This window comes from Cynara cardunculus, assembly GCF_001531365.2.
Source record: "Cynara cardunculus var. scolymus isolate 2C chromosome LG 5, CcrdV1, whole genome shotgun sequence".
Lineage (NCBI taxonomy): Eukaryota > Viridiplantae > Streptophyta > Magnoliopsida > Asterales > Asteraceae > Cynara > Cynara cardunculus.
In genome coordinates, this window is record NC_037532.1 from 35,269,083 (window position 1) to 35,292,519 (window position 23,437).

The following is a 23,437-nucleotide window of genomic DNA, read 5'->3' on the forward strand; positions in this document are numbered from 1 at the left end:
TATTTTGGCAAAACCTCTAAAATGTGGTTATTTTGTGGCAAAGGGTTGTGTAAACCGGTTATTTTTATAAATTTCCCCTATATATAAGCAAGAATGCCGAAAGACAACTGATATGTTCACTCTCTTTCCGTCCCTTTGGACGGATCTATGAGAAATCTTGTCCAACTCTTATCCGGGTAAGTGCTTACGGGCAAAATTCAACACCATCAATTACTTACCGAGTAAGATTTTAGTCCATCAAAACGGTATCGTATGCAACAATTTACCCAGTAAATGCCAACCGTGATAAGAGTCGTCATCATCACTTACCACGTAATACTCTCAGTCCTTGCCTTTGTCCTTACCGGATAAGATTTTTGATCCTTGCCGTATTGATTCGGTAAGGTAATGTAACTTGATAAGTGGGTAAGCGTTTGGTAAATAGCCCCTAAAACTTTTAAAATAACTTCAATTAAAATCATATCGCCTCAAATCTCAAACGCAATTGATTTATGGAGTTCATTCCTAATTTGACCTACAGTTTGCATACTCACCCCTCCAAATACCGTTATTCGATTCAAAATATACAAACAAGATTACCGAAACCTTGATCTCTCGGTTTTGAAGCCCGATACACAAGAGACAATAACAAGTCCGTCATAAATCTTGGCGTTCAGCTCCAATGAAGTTCCGTTTTTTTAATGCCTCCAATAGAAAGATTTTTCCGTATATGTGCATAAGTAATTCGTTTGGTTATTACCAGTTACATACAAGCCAACGTCTTAGATTCACACGGCCCAGAAAGGTTTAGAAGCAGTTGATGGTTTTGAATCGTTTGTAACGGGTTCTTCAGTGGGCTCCTCGATGTCATCATCTTCGTCTCCATACGCCATAAGACTGATTAAAGTTTCTGAAATGGTTGGGGGGTCATGAGACGAACTCGTAATTACATTCAGTAACCCACGATGCAGTACAACAAAATTGGCTTTATAGGAGGTCAAATATGTCCTAATAGACTGGTTTATAGGACTTAAATTTATAGGATCAGACAATTGCACGTCCTATGTAAAGGTGTTACAGTAAGTTGATAGAAAGTTGTGGGGCATTTACAAGTTTTATGACACTTTTGAAATAAAACGTCACGTAAAAAATGTGTTCATAGGACACTTCACCAAAATGTCATATAAGAAAGATAACAAAACACTTTATTTCAATAATGTATCGAAAAAATTGCTAGCATGTCCCAAAGCATCTTATCAACTTAATGTAACTAGGGGGTGTAAACGAGTCGAGCTTTTAACGAGCTACTCGAGCTCGAGTCGATCTTGAACACAAAATAGAACTCATTTAACATAACGAGCCGAGCTTCATAACAACCAATGTTTGACTCGGCTCGTCCGGAAACTCGATTAAATTTTTCGAGTTGAGTCGAGCCATTCGAGCATACACTTTTTCAAGCCGAACATGCTAATATGTTCATAAATCATACAATGAAAATATAAAAATTATCAAACTTGAGCCAATAAACGAGTTTGTCGACCGTGGGTTCGAGCCCATAAACGAGAATCGAGCTCGATAACTCAAACAATACTCGAGCTCGATCCCTACATTGAAAAAGTTATACGAGCTCGAAATGAGCTCGAGACTGGTAATTTTTTTCGAGCCGAGCTCGAATAACCTACTACTCGACTCGGCACGCCTCGTTTACACCCCTAATTGTAACACCTTTACATATGACGCACAATTGTTAAGTCCTTAAAACAACCTAACATATTTGACAACCTATAAAGCCGATTTTGTTGTAGTGATAGAAAGTATAAGTTCGTATACTTACCAGGTACTGGTTTGGTTTCTGATTTGTTTGCGTTATTTCCCTCGAGCACCTTTGTGACAGTGGTCGGTGAATTGAATTTTGGAGGCGGTGGGGGCATGTTCCGTGGAGGGGGCGGCATCATTCCATTGGACGATGGCTGAACCAGCTTCACCGGAGCTGGCATAGATGACACCATCCTTGGGTTAGTCTGCGCAAGTCATAAGCAGACAATCCAAAGGGATTCTCCCGGATCAATTTTAATCAATAATATAAAAAATAAAATAAATAAAGAAATTGAACCCTTTGAAAACTTGATAATTATGCAAGCACAGCTCGAAACGAGCAAACTACATGAAATTGAAGAAACACGGGCGTCGTGTTGCTGTTAATCTGCAACAAAACTGTGTAGTTGTATCGTCTATGTTGCATATGCACATGAAATAATGCAAGCGGAAGTAGCATAAACAGCCCATTTCTAGTTGAAGTAACTAATAACAAACTTTTGTCTAGATTTTCTATGCTCTTTTTCCCTTCTAACATTTTTTTCAGCAAATGTACTTGGAGCTTGTCTGTTAACAGCTTAATGGGACTCATGGCTTATTGGGTCAACTATATATGACTGTTAGGTAGAGGCTTAATAATATAGAAAGTGGCTTATTCAGTAAGCTATTAGGGGGAGCTTTATTCAGAAAACCAAGTTTTTCCAAAACCTGCCCCTCCGATTAAAAAACAAGTTTATTCCATCTATGAAAAACCCTCCCAAACAAAAACCTTCCCAATCTATACAGACAGATTAATGCAGGCATACATCTTTATCCATATAGGACTTGATGGAAAACCAACCAAACAGCTCCTACCATTCCCCAGATCCTACTTCCAAGTAGGGATATACGGTACGGATACGTTTGATCTGGTTTGGCTATTGGTCAAACCAAAACCTACGATTTCCCGCTTTCTTTGATGGCCGAAGCCAACTGGTGCAGTTTAAAGGTAAAAAAGCATCTAGCATGCACATGGATGCTTTCTTGTGCAGATGTGTTCTACTCGATCTTCAGAAGAAAGAAGACTCAATTTGAAAACGTAAGGTGATTTGCGCTTTCATGCCTGTTGGGATTGCAATTTCAGATAGACAATTAATTATGCATAGAGTGGACTGCAGAGAAAGTCGAATTAAAAGCACCAAAGCAGCACCAGTCTCGGGCCGCCTACGCATTCGAAAACCCTGTGAAAATACAAATGTCCAATAGACAGGTCCACTATCAGCTGTTAACTTCATACAAGGTCAGAGAAAATACCTGTAATATTAAGTGATACAAAGTCAGAGCCAAAATAATACCAAGAATTGGCTAATCAAAGAAATGTGCATGTGTGAAAGGAAAAGGAGAACCCAAATAATCCATTTATAGAAAGACTCAAATGAGAATACAAAAAAGGCTGAAAACCGCCTGTTGATTTGATCCAAGACACGTGATCATAAATGTGGTTACCCTCGAAAATAGGCGAAATATAACCAAAATTGGGGCGAAACAAATTATACCAAAAACCAGAATTTTATTCTCTTTAATTTGACATCCATATTGTTATACCTTTTCATTCGTTTTTTTGTGTTTTCACGTTTCCAATCTTCAGGATGTTTTAGCACAGTGGCACACAAAGGCATTAAATACACATATCAATTCGGTTTGGGGAACCTACGAGGGGTATAAATATAATTTACAGTGATTGTACATTATAGAATGACACTCTAAATGAATAGGTGCTTGGAGATTTCTGATGAACAAATTTCAAATATAGTTTTATCTGAAAGTAATTTATAAGGTCCCTCTATCGACAATGCAATTTCAGGCCATAGGTACCAAATTCTTCAGGGAGTGAAACAACCACCGAGTGTGATCTTTGTGGAGCTCTTAAATACAAAAAGGAAAAGCCAAAATTTTATTATACTTACAGGGTGAGAGCACAGATACCTGATGTGTTTTCACAGGCCCTTCTGCAGCAACAGGCAGTTCCTGAAACTTCCGTTTTTGGGGGGGACGTCTTTCCTTCTCAGAGTAGGCGTTTGCAGTTATATTTCCATCTTTTTGGGTAGAAGAAACAGTAGAAGTGACAGGAGAAGTGGATTGCCTAAGGGCCAACGCAACTTGTTGCAAAGGAGTGGCTTGTGGATATATCCCACCATACCCATTGTAGCTCGTACCATGGCTTAATGACGATTGAGGATTAATCCCGGGATTCAAGCCTCCCAGACTCTGGGGAGCAGTCCCATGTGAAAGAACAGTGGTAGGGCCAGGCGATGTAATCAAAGGAGTTGATGGGGGTCGAATGAAGTCTGCAGCCGATGATGTCGAGTTGGCAGTTATTTTGGCAGTGTTTTCCAACCCAACTGCAGAATTCGGGACTCCCACCAACAAGTGCTGTGGTGGTGGGACAGCGCCATAAACCTTACAAGATGAAACCCTGGAACAGTAAAACGGTAGTCAGAAATAATCATTTTGGTAAATGGGACCTCATGGTATGCAATCAAGCTTAATCCATGTCAACTAGTTCAAAATTACTCCCTCCCTCCCAAAATAGATGTCCACAATGAAAAAGGCACATTTTTTTATCAACTAAATGACAATTTTACCCTTAATAATAGTGGAAGTGATGAATTTCCCCATCTAATAATTAAGGTAGAATTGGATAATAGGCACTTAAATTGAAAATGGCCACCTATTATAGGACAAACTAGAAATGTAGAAACTTATTTTGGAACGGAGGGTGTATTAAGAAAAAGGAGGAAAACCATGAAATACTGCATGCTGGGTTAGAACAGTGAATCCCGTCATTAAATACTGAAATTATTCATGTTCACACACACCATGACTCACAAAAGCATGTTCAACATAGTACCTAGAGGCACCACACTCTGCACATATTGTATCCAGAAGATTCTCAGCCAGAAGCTTTGCATGTTCAAGGCTTTTAGGATTATTACTTGACAAGAAGAGATGCAACGGCTGCTGTTCTGCAACCAAAATTAAAGGGCATAGGGAACTTATAATTTAGGAAATAGAAAGAATGGACATCCTAACAGTGACATAAATACTACCTTCAGAATTTAAACTTCCCAAATTTCCTGAACCCCGTCCTCTTAGCAAGACAGTTGATCCTGTTTCATGCATAATGTGATTTACATACTGATCCTGCATGTACAAAACCCAACCAGAAGCAAAAGAAAAAAAACTCTCCCAATCGTATGGAGATGTTAGGGAAAGCTTCAAAATTAGAATCTTTCATCTTCGTCATGAGTAACAAAAACTTCATAAAATTTACAAAATGAAATACAAAAAAAGGATTAATGCAATAAAAGTAAAGAACAAACAATGAAGCAATTAATTATGGTCACACAGAAAAGACAGGACTGGTTGTCATATTTACAGGATTTGCAAACTAGATTAATGTGTACTGTGTTCACACACATTGTAAAAGAAAAATGGTTGCGTGCTTTCCTATCTTCTACAAGAAGAATAACAAGCATGCACAAACTCCAACAATAAACATCAACATAATTACATAAATCCATTAAAACAACTCTGATCACTATAAGATGTGCATGCAACAGAGAGAGAGAGAACCTCACATTTGGTCCACGAATCCGAGCAATAATGTTCAAGGAGGGATCTGGTTCAAAACCCACATACACACATGTGCTAAACGGTTGAATCACCTGATACATAGAGTAAAAAATGAATCATATGTCAAATCATTTTGGCAATGTACCCTTCAGATATGTAACCAATTGCCATTTCACCTTCAATCCATTAGTGACAGCACCCTGCTTCAGGATTTCCTCTACCATTGCAGCTGCCTGATCAACTGCTTTTATCCTGTCTGCTGTTGTTTCCAACTACAGCAGCAAACCAAATAGTTAATTTGCTACAGCTTTTTCATCCATAGAAAAATATAACCATCAAAATACCAAAATCAGCATTCTTCCCATTAGAAAGAATAAATCTGAAGAACTTGAAAACTAGTTGCAATTCACAATTCGCCCCTAAGAGAAAAGCAACAAAAAACAAACTTACATGGGTGCCAGCAGAAACATGAAGATATAATGGTTTTTCACCATCAGATGGTGCATTTGGCGGCCGATATTTACCCCTGCATGAGATCTTCAACATCATCATATGAACAACGAACACAGAAGAAAAAGACATCACATCCTAGGTGAGCTAATTACCTTGTTATCACTATAGCACCAGTGCATTTCTGAATCTGCAAAAGGTTATAACACCCTATCAGTGATAAGTAACAAAAATTCAAATCCAAGTCTACCCATAGGAACATATCTCATGCATATCGCAGCTTTTTAGCTGGTTATTAATATATAAAACCAGTAGAAGATAGATGCACCTCCTCTTGCGTTTGGCGTTTGGTAAGCTTATAGCGAACAGACGACTCTGCATCATTAATGACAATTTCTCTTGCTATCAACTCCTCTTGAATCTTTGGCTACAAGAAGGATGTGCAGTTAATGCATACTTACAATGACAAAAGAAGAAAAGTTACATTTTTCCATCATTGCTAGCTTAAAAAGAAGACCAAGACCTGAACCTTGCTCATATATAAGCATGATAAATAGAATGACACACGTATACATGCACGGGAACAATTAAAATTTTAAGCAACTTTATATATATATATATATATATATATATATATATAATTGACTACAATATTTTTCCTGAACCATAATACTCTCCCATGCAATTCTTTCACAATAATAGTTACCAATTAGCAACCAATTACTTCCATCATGTCTGGGACTCTCAAAAGAATTTTAAGAACACAGTAGCCATCTACACATAATCTTAAGTTACTGGATGTTCCTTCAAATGATTTGACAATAGCCAATTAGTTTTTCTTCTTATTTTCACTTGCTACATATTTCTCATATTCCCTCATTGGGATTGAATCCACGATATCTAAATTATAAAGTGTGGGATAATACAATTGGAGCTAAGCCCCTCCTAGTTATTTTTAGCCGAATGAACATTAATAAGATGGAATAGTGAATACTGCATAAACATATGGCAAGCATGATATATCCAATATGCTAACAGGAATCCAAACAAGGATGGCCACTGTAAAATTAATCTTTTGACCAACTTATATTGGGCAAGTCCCAACAATGAATTACTTATGAAAACAACAGATGGAAGAAAAACCAAAACCTCCCTTTTGAATCTTACTTGAATCTTTTGGGCCAGTGAAATAGCATGCTGCTGCATGGAGGGTGCCAGAACCTGCTGTAAATGTCCATAACTAGCAGTAAAATGATTTATCAGAGAAGCACTAGAAACTGGAACAACACCAGGATGTGTGATCCCCATAAAAGATCCCATGTTGCCCAGGGGAAGGACTCCAGGGACTGCTACTCCAGCTGAAACCAAGGACTCAGCTGGTTGATCCCACTTTCTCTTTTTCCTGCAAAAAAAAAAATAATCCACCAATACCGTACTTGAGATGAATGTTACTTTAAAGCTTAAGCATAAAAATCTAGAAGTATGCAAGTACACCAAAAACAATGGTGAACAGGGATCAAGTACGGTCTAATAAACAAAGATGCACTGATTACTTTTGCAGTGCCCATACACCCTAGCTAGATTAAAAAGATATAGATTATACCACTATGGTTAATGTCAACTAAAGTGAACCTGTTGATCGGCAATAATCCAATTTGTATCAGCAACAAACATGTGGGGGTCCCTTACTAATATATTTGCTCGCCAAACATGCCATAGCTATTTTACTGTATTCCTCTTTTGACATGGTTGACATAACTCCAACCAATTCTTACCATAAACAACATATATCAATGAAACCAATGAAAAGATATAACTCCATATAAGCAAGAAATAACTCAACACGGCAGATTTCACATTCATGTTCAAATTACAGGCGCCAAACCATCAAGTAACAGTAAAAAAAACAACATAGCACATGGATATTACAATATAAAATAATCTGAAATTTAAACTAATTGACTACAGCCAGAGCAGAAATACAGAATCACAAAGACCATCGCCCAAGTAAGAAGGGTCTCTACCTAGAGGTAACAATTGTCATTCTTCTATATGTTCCTGAAAAAATCTGTAACGACCATTTTAGAAGGGGTGAACTCGTTCCCATATATTCACACAATAATTCATTTGCTGTTACAGTAGTTCCATGAAAAGAACCACCAAACCATAACAATCATCTTCCAAATTTTCCCCAAAAATCCCACCATCATCTCCTCTATCATGCGACTAATGACTACAGAGTTGATGTTACTGTTGCATGCACGATATAAATCCATAAACCGAGGTAAGCCCTAAATAACTATTACCATTCAGGCGAAACGATAAGCATAAACAATAAACATTAGACAATAAAATAAAATTACATTCATAATAAGATAATAAAATACGCTTTCGATGGGAAATTTTGCCAATTGGACGGCCAATAAAGCAAAAACTAGGGTTTAGAATGTAGCAAATCGAATACCTTTGCTTCGTGTTAGATGAATCGGTTGCAGGTTTGGATTCAGGCATAGAAACCCTAGCGCAATCGTCCTCTGTCATTGATTGATTGAGGTACTGCTCTTCCTGCAAGATTTATCGATGGTATCTTTTGCGGATACACAGACTTCAATACGAACCGATATTGGACCCATGGTAGCCATCGGCTCCCGGGAGATAGATGTTTGCCCGTTAAATTTACACAAATACACCCTGATTTATGTGAAAATCACATTTACACCCCCCGTATTTCTAAAAGTTGCTCTGTAAAACCCCTAAAACCAACAAATGATAAGTTGATATCAACATTTCCAACGGCTCGTTTAAAATGGCTAAGACTCTCGGTCCTTGCCTTCGCTCTTCATGTAAGATTTTTGGTCTTTAGTATATTCATTCAAGAATGTAATGTAACTTGGTAAGCGCTTGCCCAGGTAAACGATCTTTTAGTATTAGAATACAATTTAAATAATGCATGGACTTGAAGAAATTCTTGAAATTTTTTAAAAATTTCTTGACAGTCTTATAAAAACAAATATAAAAAAACTAGTATTTATAATATATTATAAAGCATTTAAATAAAATTGATAAAATACCATTTTTGTCATTATTTATTGTTTAATGATGCATATTACTTAAATTTCAAAATTACAAGTAAATGGTGCATGAATAAAACTTTTTAAAGTTATGTATTTGAATTCATATAACTAACTAATAAACATAATCAAATATAAGATAAACATCTTATTTTTAAATATCAAAAATATAAAATATAATTAAAATAATCATTAAGTTCTAACGAAATGCGTAATTATCATATTTATAAAANGAATTTGATTATGTTTATCTGCAGTTAGTTATACGAATTCAAAAATGGAGCTTTAATAAGTTGTACTTACGCACAATTTACTTGTAATCTTAAATTTTATGTAATATGCATTAATAAACATTACTTCATGCATAAAGAATGGTTTTTAAGAGTTTTTGTCAAATGTTTTATAATATAGTATAGATTAATTAATAAATTATATTTTCTATTAAATCGGTAAATAGTAATTTTTATTTCAATATATTTTGGATACTACTTATGTGGTTTTGGATAATACTCGGTATATTTGGTATATGTGACATTAATTTTTATATTAAATTTAATTTCTTTTGGTTTTCGATTTATTAGTTATTTATGATGATGCATGTTTTTTTATTAAATTGTCTTTTTTTAGGTTTATTGGAAAATGTGAGATTTAAACATACGTAGCGTCTCACATATTTGATTTAAAAAAACTTACACAAATGGGAAAAAATATTCGTTTCCCGTTGAGGATCCCCATTCCCCGTTGGCGACGAGGATGTGGATGTCATCAAATTCCTCGGCGGGAATGGGGACGGGGACAAAGATGGGGGAATCGATGATCGGGGTCCCCACCTCATTACCATGCCTAGGTGGGAGTGCGATACCCATCCCTGTTTTAGCATGGAATCCCCGTCCCCAACCGAGGCGGGAGGACCAAGTTCCCAGACTGGTCGGGGACCATTCCCATGCCTAGGTTATTAAAGTTTCATTTTTGAATTAGTGTAACCATCTGTAACTAAACATAATAAAATATAAGATAAACATCTCATTTTAAATATAAAAAATCTAAAATATAATTAATATAATTATTAAGTCTTAACAAAATACTTAATTATTATATTTATAAAAAAACATTACATTGTCATTAAACCTAAATTAAAATATACTAAAAAAATTGGAACAAAAAAATTATACAAAAATTGAGAATTTTGAAATAGTTAATTTGATACTAATTTTGATAGAAATTTTTATAGGTATTCAAATATAAAAACATTACCGTTTTCATAAAACTCTAATATAAAAAAAGAAGCATTAGAATCGAAATGTATCTCGCTGCGTTGCGTGAGTACGCTTCTAGTTATAGTTAATAAAAAAACCTTCAAATTTCTTTCGAAAAATTGGTCATAAACTAACATTATTTTACGGTTTTCATTTAATCACACGCCAATAATGTCATTAAAAACCAAAACGCCACACAAATTTTTAGTTCTTTTTAATGTTGATATCATTATCTTGTATCATGTTACTAAGGGTGTTTTACTTGGGGGTTAATGAGCTTAATCAATAAGTGGGCTTATTCGCACAGCCAAAATGGTGTGTTTACTTGGGGCTTATTCGCACAGATCAAAAATAGCCCTTGTCCACATTAAGCCCAAAAAAAGACAATCAGGGGTAAAACATGCCTCTCGCCTCTCTCAATAGCCTATCGTTGTCTATCAGTCAATATCGATTGCGAAATCAATTGCGACTGTGAAATCGATTGCGAGCTTCAAATCAATTTCAAGGAACCCTACTTGAAAACGACTGTGAAATCGATTGCAAGCTTTAAATCGGTAATTACTTCTCCACTATACTATCGATTTTGCTTTTGAGAAAGGAACCCTACTTGAAAACGACTGTGAAATCGATTGCACCTGATATTTTTGTTTGCTTTTGGTTTTACTTCTCTATTATATCTATCAATTTTGCTTCTCAATGCGCCTGATTTTTAGAGATTTTGATAGCCCCTGTGATTCATGTCCATAACCCCTGTGTTTCTGTTTGCTTCTCCATTGCTTATGTTTCCTTCTGTTTTAATCTATTAGTCTACAGCTTCTGTTTGCTTATCCATTGCTTCTAATGTTATTGTATCTATTTCAAAATTATTTGTATGACATATCTTCATCCTCAGGGGTAAATTGGTCATTTATATTATTCAGACTGTTGATTCAGATAGAAAAGTAAACAGCAACATAAATTTATCCAGACATACAAATTTACCTAGACAGACAAATTTATTCCATACAGGACTTAACAGAAAATTTGGTAAACATCCCCTAACTATGCTTACACAAAAAGTCCAAGCTCAAAGTCCGATCCGAAAGGCCTAGGCTTAATGAGCTTAAAGCTTGGTCCAAAACAAGTCTCAAACCCTATCCAGACCACAAAATAGTTGACATACTGGGTCCAAAAAATCCGGTTTGATTAAGCCCGAAAAGACCGACCTGAAAAGACCTGATCGAGCCTTTTTTTCAACCCCACAACCTGCCCTGGCCTAAAAAAACCCGGACTTTTTTCACTCACTAAAAACGGGCTTAGAAGGTCTTGTGCATCTCTAATTTCTATCAGTAGATTGGGTTTTTACCATACTTGAACCAGATTTGAACACTGACATGACTTATTCATATAAATTAGCACTATAAAAACAAGATATCGATTGATCAAGTAACATGGGCCACTACTCCTTCCCAATTGTTCGAGAAAATACTTGTTTCAAATGTGTACTTTCCAACAGGTTTTAAGTAGAGTTGTTCATGGGCGGGACGGCCCGTTAAACCCGGCCCATTCGCCCCGTTAAAAATACAGGCTTGGGCAACCATTATCGAGAAAATGGGCGGGCCCAGGTTTGTTTGTTAAAATTAACGGACGGACATGAGCAATGTAAAAATATATATGAATAAGCCTGTCCTGCCCGTTTATATTTTTTACAATTAATCAAAATTATACTAGTATATTTTAAAATTAAATCATTAAAATTATAAGATGTGACTTTTTGGTTATTGTTGTTATCCAAAACGCTAAGAGGTTATTTGTTTACCTCTTAATGTGAATATTAATGTTATACATAAAAAAATATGAATGCATTATTGATTTTATGGAAGTCTGGATTTTGTTTTTCATTTATTTATCCACTTGTTGAGATCTATGTGTCACTTTAGTTGCTTAAATTTTTAATTGCAACGGTGTTTTTTCTTTACTTTTTGGTTATACATTTGTTAATTAATTGCTAATGATCAACTTTATAGATTTATAAGAGTTACACTTTTTAGTCCCTTTAGTCCGTGGGCAAGCTTAACTCGTTTATAGGGAGGGTAATGACAAGTTGTCAAACCCGAAAAAAGGGCTTGGGTTTACAATATTAGACATGTTGGACAAAAAAAAAAGTTAGATCCGGTCCGGACCCAACCCAAACCAGCAAATGATCACCTCTGGTTTTAGAAATACGATTAATTTTATCTGGTAATTTTTTTTAACATAACTTGTTTTATTACAACTTGATGACATATTCATTGTTATAAGAATCTGATTAATTTCCTGATGATTTTTTAAAATAAAAAAATGACTTGGTTTGTGACACAATTATTTTAGGGAAATTGGTCGAAATAGTTATTTCTCTCTCATAAATTGGTCTCTTAGTTAGAGGTGTGTAGAAAATCAACCGATTCAATTGAAATCAACTGATCCAATTAGAACCGACTGACCATAATTGGATATCTAATTGTAATTGGATTGGATCAGATTGAAAAAATCAACATCCAATTTGGATAGATTGGTTCTCGTATGGCAGTCCAGAACCGACAAAACCGAACCGAATCGATCAACATTCAATTAATCTCTGATGACCATCCAGTTGTCCATCCAACCATTATCCAATTAATTTATTTTTAAATTGCTTAAATCGAAATCTGTTTTATGTGAGGCTTTGAATTTTTAACTTCTCTTGTGTTGGTTTTAATACATTTTAAAAGTGATTAATCAATTTGTATAATTGTTGGAGAATTAGATTGAATTAACACACTTGATGAATCTAATCCCGACGGATCATCCATTGGATATCCGATGCATATCCAATAAAAGTATCCAATTGATAGAACCGAACCGATCCAACCTTTCATTGGATTGGAATGGATTGGATCGGTTATCCAATGTTAATCAGATCAGATCGGTTATCAATATCCAACATATAATGGATGATTGGATTGGTTCGGTTTCCCTCACATCCAACGGATGATCGGATCGGTTCGGTTTCCCTCACATCCAATGGATGTCAACCGATGAACAGGCCTACTCGTAATCATTCATCTCTCCCATTTACCCAAAATTGTACATCTGGTTTGAGTATTTTCCAAAATCGCAACGTCGCATATATCTCAAACCGTAGAAAACCGCATCGTAAAATGTGGTGCAGTGCGCTTTATGTTGTTTGTACCTAACATACTTATACCTAAAATCCAATAAATTATAAGATTAAAATGCAAATCACAAACCACATTGGAAATATAAATCGCGACTTGTGGTGCTGTATGAACGGTTTGGGTAAACAGCCTTGGTTATTAATTATCATGGGTCGAGTCTGATCTATTGGAGCATTTTTAATAGATTTTTTTTAAAATTTAATATTATGACTGTAATTTAAAGGAAAATTCCATCTAATTCAACCGGTTTCTTCATTTTATAAATTACAATATTAATTATATTATTAAATATTTCATAGAATAAAGTGTTATTTCTTCGTCATGGACATTTAATTTCAAAAAAAAATCTATTAATAAAAATATAATTACAAAAAATTACTTAACTCACATGGTAATTTTCAATTATTTTTTAAGTCTCCAACACATTATTTCACACTTTTTTATTTTGAAGAATCTGTAAAAATAAAAAATTACCAAAATCTTAATTTCTCCATTTTGTAAAATATGTTAGGGTATTTTGGTGTCCAGACCGGACATGACATGATAGAACAACTGTTCAACGTTTGGTAAGATAAAATTGGACAGAACAGAACAAGTAAAATGATCAATTTATCCATAATGAGTTGTTTACTTTAATTAATTTATGTAATTTATAAAATTATAAGATTTATTTTTTATAACAAAATATATCATTTAAAAGTTTTCGTTAAAACAATTAAAATGACACCAGATAAAAAGTTTATTTAGTTTCTAATTTTTATTTTTATCTATTTTCTACATTATTTTTTATTTATAAATATACAATAAATTACATAAATTAATAAAAAATATAGAAATCGTATAAAAATACTATTTTGAGTACAGTAAGATGAAAGTTCAAGAAACATAAAATACAATAAATAAAATTTAAAAAATGAATAAAATATAACAAGAAGACCTATTAATGTTTTAGAAGATAATTAAGTTTTATTTTGAGGTTATATTGATAAAATATAAGTCTGTTTCACCATGTTTCATGGAGGAGGGTGGAACAGGCTTATTCCGTTTTGTTCAACTATGTTATTGTTTGTTTCATATAAAAGTCATGTCAAACATGTGACATAGATTTCTGTCATGTCATGATATGTCCAGTATACCAAACATACCCTTAAAGATTTATGTGTACAATTAGGCCGTCCCACCAAAATAGCAACAAAGATGAAAAGAAATGGATAAAATATATGTACAACTTTGTCTCCCTCATTTTTGTAAGTGTAGTCACGTGACTCACTTCGGTTAAAGCACACCACATAATACAGATGGTACAATAACCCCACTTACCAACGTCATATGATAATGATAACAATGAATTGGATACATGTAAAACCCGATCATGTGAGACAAGACTGTTTTCATAAGACATGTGAGACAAGTTTTTTACACTTGAAACTTCACAGCAAAATGTTGTGAAGGTAACCTTCATAGTGTTGGTGTTTTTCCTGTGAAAGTTCGGCTTTTTTTACCTTCACAACGTTTTGCTATAGAGTTTCAAGTGTAAAAAACGTGTCTCAGGAAAACAGTCTGGTCTCACGTGAACTCAACCCTATATGTGTGTGTGTGTGTGTGTGCAAATTGAGCAAATTAATCGAATGTGATATACTTAATGTTTAAGAAGTATGAATAAGTTGTATCAAATGATTGATGATGAAAAAGGGATTATGAGTAGACTAGATAAAACAACATATTCAAGGTTAGAAGAATATTTCGATGTACTAAAGTATCAACCCAACCAACCCGTACGGTAAGGGTTATGTTAGGTTGGACTAGGAGGACTTACCCTTATCAATACCTTCTTTATCTTTTGTATCTGGTTCACTATCACTACTATCTGATTGTAACACTAGATATTCATATGCGTTGGAATGATACAAACAATCCCCTGAGACAATCCCATAATAAGGATCAAGATCAACCTTATATTTCTCATATTCATTTTCAGTGTCATCTGGCAAAACGGGTCACCATTTCGCGGAATCGAACGCCCTAAGATGTAAGAGCCAAGGTTCTTGTATAAAAACTTAAATCAAAAGAATTTGAGATTATTATAAGAACTCTCTCCAATGATAGTTATTATAAGAATCTTGTATTTTTTGAACAGTAAGATTCTTTAAGGATGATTAACCTGGTTCCGTAAGTTTTATATCATAGTACTTTGTGTCTAAACACAAAAACAAGTTGCAAAACATCAACCATTTCACAACTTATGAAACTGCAATGAAATGATTTTATGGCGTTGACTTATGGTTTCTTGAGTATTTTATAAGATAATTTAGTTAGATGGTTGTAAAGTAAATGGCAAATTGCATGAAAAAGTAGTGTATTTTAACTTGATTCATATTTCGGATAATGTACTTTCAGAACTTTCAGTTTGGTATCTAAGATGTAAAGTTTTAAACATTTAAGTCTCAGGTAACCAGTTGAAGCATTAAACAGTTACCACGCTGATGTGGCGAGAGATGTGGTATCCAACAGAGTATTATTTGCTGAAGCATTAACCGGATGCCACACTACTCGCCACATCAGTACGGTAACCGGTTAATGCTTCAACCGGTTACTTAAATGTTTAAAACTATACATTTTAGGTACCAAAATAAAATTTCTGAAAATATGTTACACAAAATAGAATTCAAGTTAAAATACGTTACTTTTCATGCAATTTGTCATAATATATATATATATAGATATATATATATATATATATATATATATATATATATATAGAGATAGATAGATAGATAGATAGATAGATAGATAGATAGATAGATAGATAGATAGATAGAGGAGCAATCAAATGCAAACCACTCAATTTGTACAAACCGTGCAAACCACCCTCATCCATTGATTCATTGTTTAATCTTATGAAATTTTTTCATGAAATTGTTTAATCTTTTGAAATTGTTTTATATAATACTTTTTTTGATGAAGTTGTTTCATATATGGTTATGAAATTGTTTCATATAATACTTAATGAAATTTTAATGAAACTTTTTCATATATTTCTCTAAAATTAAAATAATGAAGATGATAATATTTATGATTAACACCCTACACAATAAAAATGATTAATCAACCTTTCATAATTATAAAAAAATAAACAAAATGAAAAATTATGATTGGTTGAACGAGGTTTGCACGGTTTGTACAAATTAAGTGGTTTGTATTTGATCGCTCATCTAGATATATATATATATATATATACACACACACATACTTATATTTTTTTAAAACCACAAATTTGGTGTCTGATTGATTTGAGCTTGAGTTTCAAGGTCAAAAGTGTGTGGCAGTCCCAGGTTCAAGTCCAAGGAAAAATAAAAAAATCTCTTTGTGGACATAGAGATTCAAGTACGATGACTCCGGACTAACCATAAAATAGGTGGTCGTCCTAAGATTAATCAACTGGCATAGCAGGTTAGATATCCAGATTAATTAAAATATATTTGTTTTATGATATTATTATTACGATGTTAACTCATTCATTAACGTTATACATATGTTTTATTCAAAAAACACCGAAAGATGAAAAGGTTCCTTATTCAAAAGTGACATCTCCACTTTTTTTTCTCACAATTCAATTCCAAAACTTGTTAGGGAAATGATCGATATAAACACGTGTAAAAAATGAAAAACATCTAACATATTTTATCAAAATAACCGATCTTTTCAATCAAATTCATTTTTTAATCATTTTTTTAAAATAAAATTTATATTTTCAGTAGAGTTTACGAATTTAGAATTTAAATATGACAATGGGTTTTTCGTGATTTGAACACGGAACTGGTCAGATGGAGCAGATAATTTCCTTGTTAAATAAGTAAAAATCCCTCCTCAATCCATGCTTGCATTTTTCATTGCACACGACTTTCCCTCTATATACATTTAAAACTCAGTTCCTTCATTAGACAAGAAAATGTTGAATAGTGAGTTGATTTATTGCCAGTGACAGACCTAGAGCATATGGTGGCACGTGTCACCGTGTTATTCCTCTGTCGAAGAGTAAAAAAATTTAGGTTCGTGAAAGGTGTAACTGTATTAATTTGTTGTGTGTTACCGTATGTATTTTGAAACTATAATGAGAACAAGTTTTATCTAGTAGAGTTGGTTTGCAAGACTTTTATTCCACCTCAGACCCAAGTTCGATTAATTTTAATGTCGTTTTCTTAGTCAAATGGTGTCACCGTTTAATTTTTTTTCCTATATTCTTTTTCTTATAGTCAAACAATGCCACCGTTTCAAAAAAAAATCCTTCATCCGTCCTTGCATACTGCATCAACATTTCAGAATATAAATAAATTTTTTTCCATATTTTTATTTACAACATCTCATAACGAATCATTCATGTTTGACCAAATCATTGATACAAATAATATCAAAATACCAAATACGTCTTCTAGATAACCTCCACGTAATAGAATACACTTTTGGAAAAGGTCGAGAACAAAACTTCTTCTTCGTAAATAATCTTCTAATAACTCGGAGCCGAGTCTTTTAAAAAAAACGTACAGTACTTTTATGCGTACGAGCTAAAGCTCTAGCACCAAAAAGTTGAAATACATATTTTACTTGATACAAACTCTAAGGGGCTGTTTACATGCGACTTAATTAGGCTTATTGGTCTATCTGGCCTATTTGCACAGCTCATTTGGGTTGTTTATTTACGGCTTATTCGTACAGAACATGACTTAATCACACAGATAAAAATGGTGTTGTCCCCATTCAGCCACAAAAATGACACCCTTACCTCTTATTAAAGCATCGTCTTCTTCCCAAATGAGACACCTCATCGTCAACTTCTTTATGATTTTTTGTTTTGATGTTCAAATAATTAATATTGGGGTAAATCGTTCATTTATGTTATTTAGACTGTTGGTTTAGATAAAAAAGTAAACAACAATACCCATTTATCCAGACAGACAAATTTATCCATACATGACTTAATAAAAGATTTGGTAAACAGCCCCTAAGCCTATTTCCAAATTAGCAGAAAAAGAATTACGTAAATGGGGATCCTTACACAAATGTGCAACCTTATGCAAATTTGCGTAAAGATTTTTTTTTCCCTTTATCTTAATATGAAAATAGGCTTTACGCAAATGTTTAATGCACAAAACATTTGCGTAAGCTCTGGCTAAAATGAGAGTTCCCTTAAAAATGGCTAAAAATGAAGTTGGTTGGTAAGATTGACTATTTTGATCTATTTACCCAAATGATCGACAGAAATTGAAGACAACTGCTAATCAGTAGTATTTTTTGTTTTTATAAACTGATAAATGCTTGAATATCTGTAATTGTCTATTTTACTCATCAGAATATTATAATCTTGAATTTATATAAAAGGAATTCTACTTTAACTATTACCAAGCACATGCGTTTTTCTAATAAAAAACCGTCATCACCCATCAATTTCACGTGTTTAGACTTCAGACCATCTCCAACACCAAATTTGGTATAACGAACAATAAGGGGTCGTTTACCCAACACTTTTCCGGTAAGCGTTTACCAGTAAAATTCAAAACTTTCATTTAGCTTACCGGGTGAGATTTTAGTCCATTAAAACATCGTATACAACATTTTTATCTGGTAAACGGTTACCAGGTGAAAGTTGTTACTCTCACTTATCGAGGAAAACTCTCGATCCTTGTCATTGCTATTACTGAATATGACTCTCAATCTTTGTCATGCTCGTCCTATAAAGTAAAATAACCGAATAAATAGTTACCAAGTTAGCATCTAATAAATAGCTCCTGACTAAAAACCACTCACGTCGTCAATTTATTAAATAAACGAACATAAAACACGGATAAAATTCAAGTAGAGATGCATGATCAAAAGATACTTAATAAATTATGTGATGGAGGTGTATTCACATGTGAAGACGGTAGGTGAGTCTCCATGTGTAATGTGTCAGGAGGTGGACCTGCTGAGCACTTCGAGTTAATGAGACCACGAATCAGTCCCTTTAACAAAAAAATAAAATTAAATTTTATAATGCATTTTTCAGTTCTCTCTTTTTAAATTGTAATTTTATAGGGGTGTCTCGAAAAAAGTTACTAATTAATAGAGTAAATTGTATGAAAAAGTAATGTATTTTAATTTGATTTTTATTTTGGGTAACGTACTTTTAAAACTTCCGTTTTGGTACCTAAGATGTAAAGTTTTAAACATTTAAGTACTCAGGTAACCGGTTGAAGCATCAACTATTTCTTCTAATCCACAATACATAAAAACTAATTTTAGATTAAGATATCCATATCAACAAATAATACTGAGTTAGATACCACATCATTCATCACATCAGCATGGTAACCAGTTAATTAAATGTTTAAAATTTTACATGTTAGATACCAAAATTGAAGTTTTAAAAGTACGTTACCCAAAATAGAAATCAAGTTAAAGTGTGTTATTTTTTCATGAAATTTGTCATAATCAATATTGTCATTTGACCAATAACTTTTTAAAATTTAGCCACTTAACCTTTTTTTTACATATTTTATCTGAAATCCTGTAATTTTTTACACTGCAAAGAAAGCTTCTTTGCAGTGTCGGCAGTTTCTGATAGGATCCAACTGTAAAAAACCACAAGGGAAAAAAAAATACGGTTTTGTCGTTTACGTGGTAGGTAACTACTGCTAGATATAAGTTACACTTTGAAACTTCAACGATTCTGGTATTTATAATATTTTTCTTTTCTTTTCATTTTCTAACATTATCATATTAATAAATTATTAATTAAAATATATTAAGAATAAGTAGTTTTTTTTTATAAATTATACCGTTAGAAAAGTCTCGTTAATACCTTCTAAATGAGTACACTATTAAATATTTTTAAAAGTAATTATATTTTTAACTTTTTAATTTGTAAAAAAAAACTTATTTTAATGTATTTTAGTTATTAATTAATTAACATGATAAATAAATTATAAATATTAAAAGAGTCTGTGAGTTAAATGACCATTTTCCTCATTCAAATTAGCTTTCTAACCATTTCTTTCTCGGGTTGACCCAAATGTCACTACTTCCGCAATATTGCGGACCTGAAAATTATAGAAGTAGTGACATTTGGGTCAACTCGGAAGAGAAATAGTTAGAAAACCAATTTGGATGAGGGAGATGGTCATTTGAGCTAATTTTTCTCATACTAAAATCTTTGTAGGATTCAAAAGGTAACTTCTTCCCCCATCTGACTTTTTTACTCAACAAACTATTTTTTTTCCTTAGGGGTTGTTTGACAGTTGTTGAATGATTTGGTATGGAAGATTAAAAGGTTCTTATTATATAGTGCAAAATGAAATATAATTATTTGGTAATTGTTTACAATGAAATTAGGACGCTTAGTGGTCAAAGAAGACCCATGATTCAAAATTATTCATAGGGTTTTAGAACGAGATGTTGCCTCTTAATGCAATTATTAAGAGGTAAACAAATAACCTCTAACACTGTAAGCAAAAGTTGACTTACAGTATCAAAGTTATGGGATTCCGGACAAAAATGTGTAAAAAAAGAGCTTAAATTTTTAAAATTTGTTGGTCAAGTGACTTATGGTATAAGTTAATAACCCATGCAAAAAGTCATTTGATACAAATTAGGTGGCCATAAAAATCCAACATCCAACAGATAATTAGATCGAATCAGTTCCATAAAAAAATATTAAATATAAACCGTTGAACACTTTATCCTTTTATAGCTTCAAAATGTGAGGATTGATTTACCAAAGATGCTATAACCAAAAGCAATAATTCCAACGTGGTCCGTAGACAGTTGGCTTTTAAAGATACTGCTGTTCACAAGTTCCTTATCTGTTGGTGATGGCACAAAAATTGAATTATTATACGGCCTTCTGGGAAGTTCTCTTTTTTGTATACGATAATTATGAAAACTGTCGAATCGATATATAAAATATTATCTATGATTTTGTGGGGTTATAATATCTTTTTTTTAACGTATTCTATTGGTATATGTATTGTTGGATACTGCTTTATATGTTATCTATGTTGTATTATTTATACTCGTTTGTTTTTTTGTGAGAATTACAACAGAATTTATCTGAAAACTTCATGGTACAAGAGTCAGGATCCAAATGTTGAGAAGCACGTAGCTCAATGGCTCAAGCCTTAGGTAACCGTTTGGCACTCATATATAATTGGACTGGACATGACATAACTAGACAGAACAAGACAACATGACCGGACATGACAAGTTGTCTGTCAGCAAGGCCACAACCTAGCCTAAGACAACAAGTTTGCGTATTATATTATATCATATTATGCATATACACACACACAGAGACGCACACACACACACACACACATATATAGAGAGGGAGAAGGGGGGGGGGGTTCGGTTGTGACGTTGTTAATCAAAAGACAAACGAGAGCATCACATGTTCCTCCATTTATCATGAATAATGGGCGTGAATATTTCTCCCATTCATAATGAATTATCTTGTGAATATCCGAGACACATGGTACACTCTTGTTTATCCCCGATTTACGATTTACACAACCGTTACGGGTTGGGCTGGAAACGAACCGAACGAAGACGAACAAGTTGTTTGTGTTTGTTTATTTTATTTAACCGAACAAATACGAACTGCAAACGAACGGAGTTTTTTGTATTCATCCATTCAGCAATTGTCAAACACCCCCTAAGCTACGTTCAATTTGTTCACAACCCTAGCTACAGGTTAACAAGGCGTCAGAGACACATCTTTTTTTTTTGTAAGGGTGTCCGGGCCAAAGCCCGACTAATTCCCAGCAAATTTGAAGGCTAAACATGGCCCCACTTAAATGTCGCCAACACACCTTAAAGCTATCATGACGTACACTGATTAACTATATCAATCAATATCCTTGCATATGAAAATGTTCAATCACAATAAAACCCTATGGCTCATATTCTCCAAACTATACATGCCTCAAAAATAAAATAAAAATACGCATAAATTACGTTTTTCGTCCCTGTGATTTGTTAAAAATTGCGAATTTTGTCCCTATAGTTTACAATCCGTTGTTATTTTCTTTCTTATGATTTACGATTTATTTGTTTTTTCGGTCCCTGTGGTTTATAATTCTGTACTATTTTCGTCCTTTGTACATTAAAGGTAGGAGTTCGTTAGTCCATAGCAATAAATTGCAAACTATAAGAACGAAAATCACAATTTCTAAACCATATGGACGAAAATCGTAATTTACTCTTTTAACTTATTAGTTAAATGACCTTCTCACAAGTACTTTTTTAAATTCATGACGTTGTGACGGGTTTTCAAACATTTTTATATATGAAAGTGATTTTTTATTAAGCAGTGTCATAGAGTCATGGATTCAAAAAAGTCCAGTCATAAGTAGGGGTGTAAACGACACGAGACAACTCGGAAACTACTCAATATCGACTCGGTCAACACTCGACTCGGAATGGCTCGACTCAAACTCGAACTCGACTCGATATATTAACGAGTCGAGTCGAGCTATCCAACTCGACTCGAAAAGCTCGTGAGATACTAGATTTTTTTTTTATCTATAATTAGTTTTAAAAATATATCCAATTTTATAATATAATGTAATAAAAATGTCTTATATTTTTAGATATTTAAATAATATTGTGCAATTTTAAATACAAAAACTAATCAAATTTTTTTATCATAATTAAAAAAGGCAAAAAAACTATAGAAGTGTTGATGAAATTGTCCCACATTGGAAGAGAGATAGTAAAAGAGAGGAGGGTGAATGAAGTTTGTAACTTTGTCTATTTGATAATAAAGTTTGAGGTGGATCATTTTAGTTTTTTTAAAATTAAAGAAAACAACTTTTAAATTTTATAATTTATATGAGAAGATCCAAAATTTTCACAAATTTCGACGCGTGAGCTTGATTCGAGTAAAAGTTTGACCTTAAAAAACTGCAATCGAGTTCGAGTCGAGTTTGGTTTTTAACTACTCACGATTTTTCGAGTCGAGTTCGAACTTAAGTAATGGTTATCGAGTTCAAGTCGAGTATATTAATACTCGAGCTCGACTCACGTCATTTACACCCCTAATTAT

At 33.5% G+C, this 23,437-nt stretch overlaps 1 protein-coding gene across 1 annotated transcript; it reads right to left on the reverse strand.

Annotated features, from left to right (window-relative positions):
- Positions 1 to 178: 178 nt before the first annotated feature.
- Positions 179 to 8,490, reverse strand: LOC112513280 (protein RIK). Its single transcript, XM_025119499.1, has 12 exons — positions 8,324 to 8,490; positions 7,027 to 7,261; positions 6,188 to 6,286; positions 6,015 to 6,049; positions 5,860 to 5,935; positions 5,586 to 5,681; positions 5,415 to 5,501; positions 4,884 to 4,977; positions 4,685 to 4,799; positions 3,760 to 4,249; positions 1,814 to 2,000; positions 179 to 889 (listed from the first exon to the last, which is right to left on the reverse strand). Exons 1-12 carry the CDS (start codon positions 8,398 to 8,400, stop codon positions 768 to 770), a joined length of 1,713 nt encoding a protein of 570 aa, XP_024975267.1. The 5' UTR covers positions 8,401 to 8,490; the 3' UTR covers positions 179 to 767.
- Between the last annotated feature and the right edge of the window lie 14,947 nt (positions 8,491 to 23,437).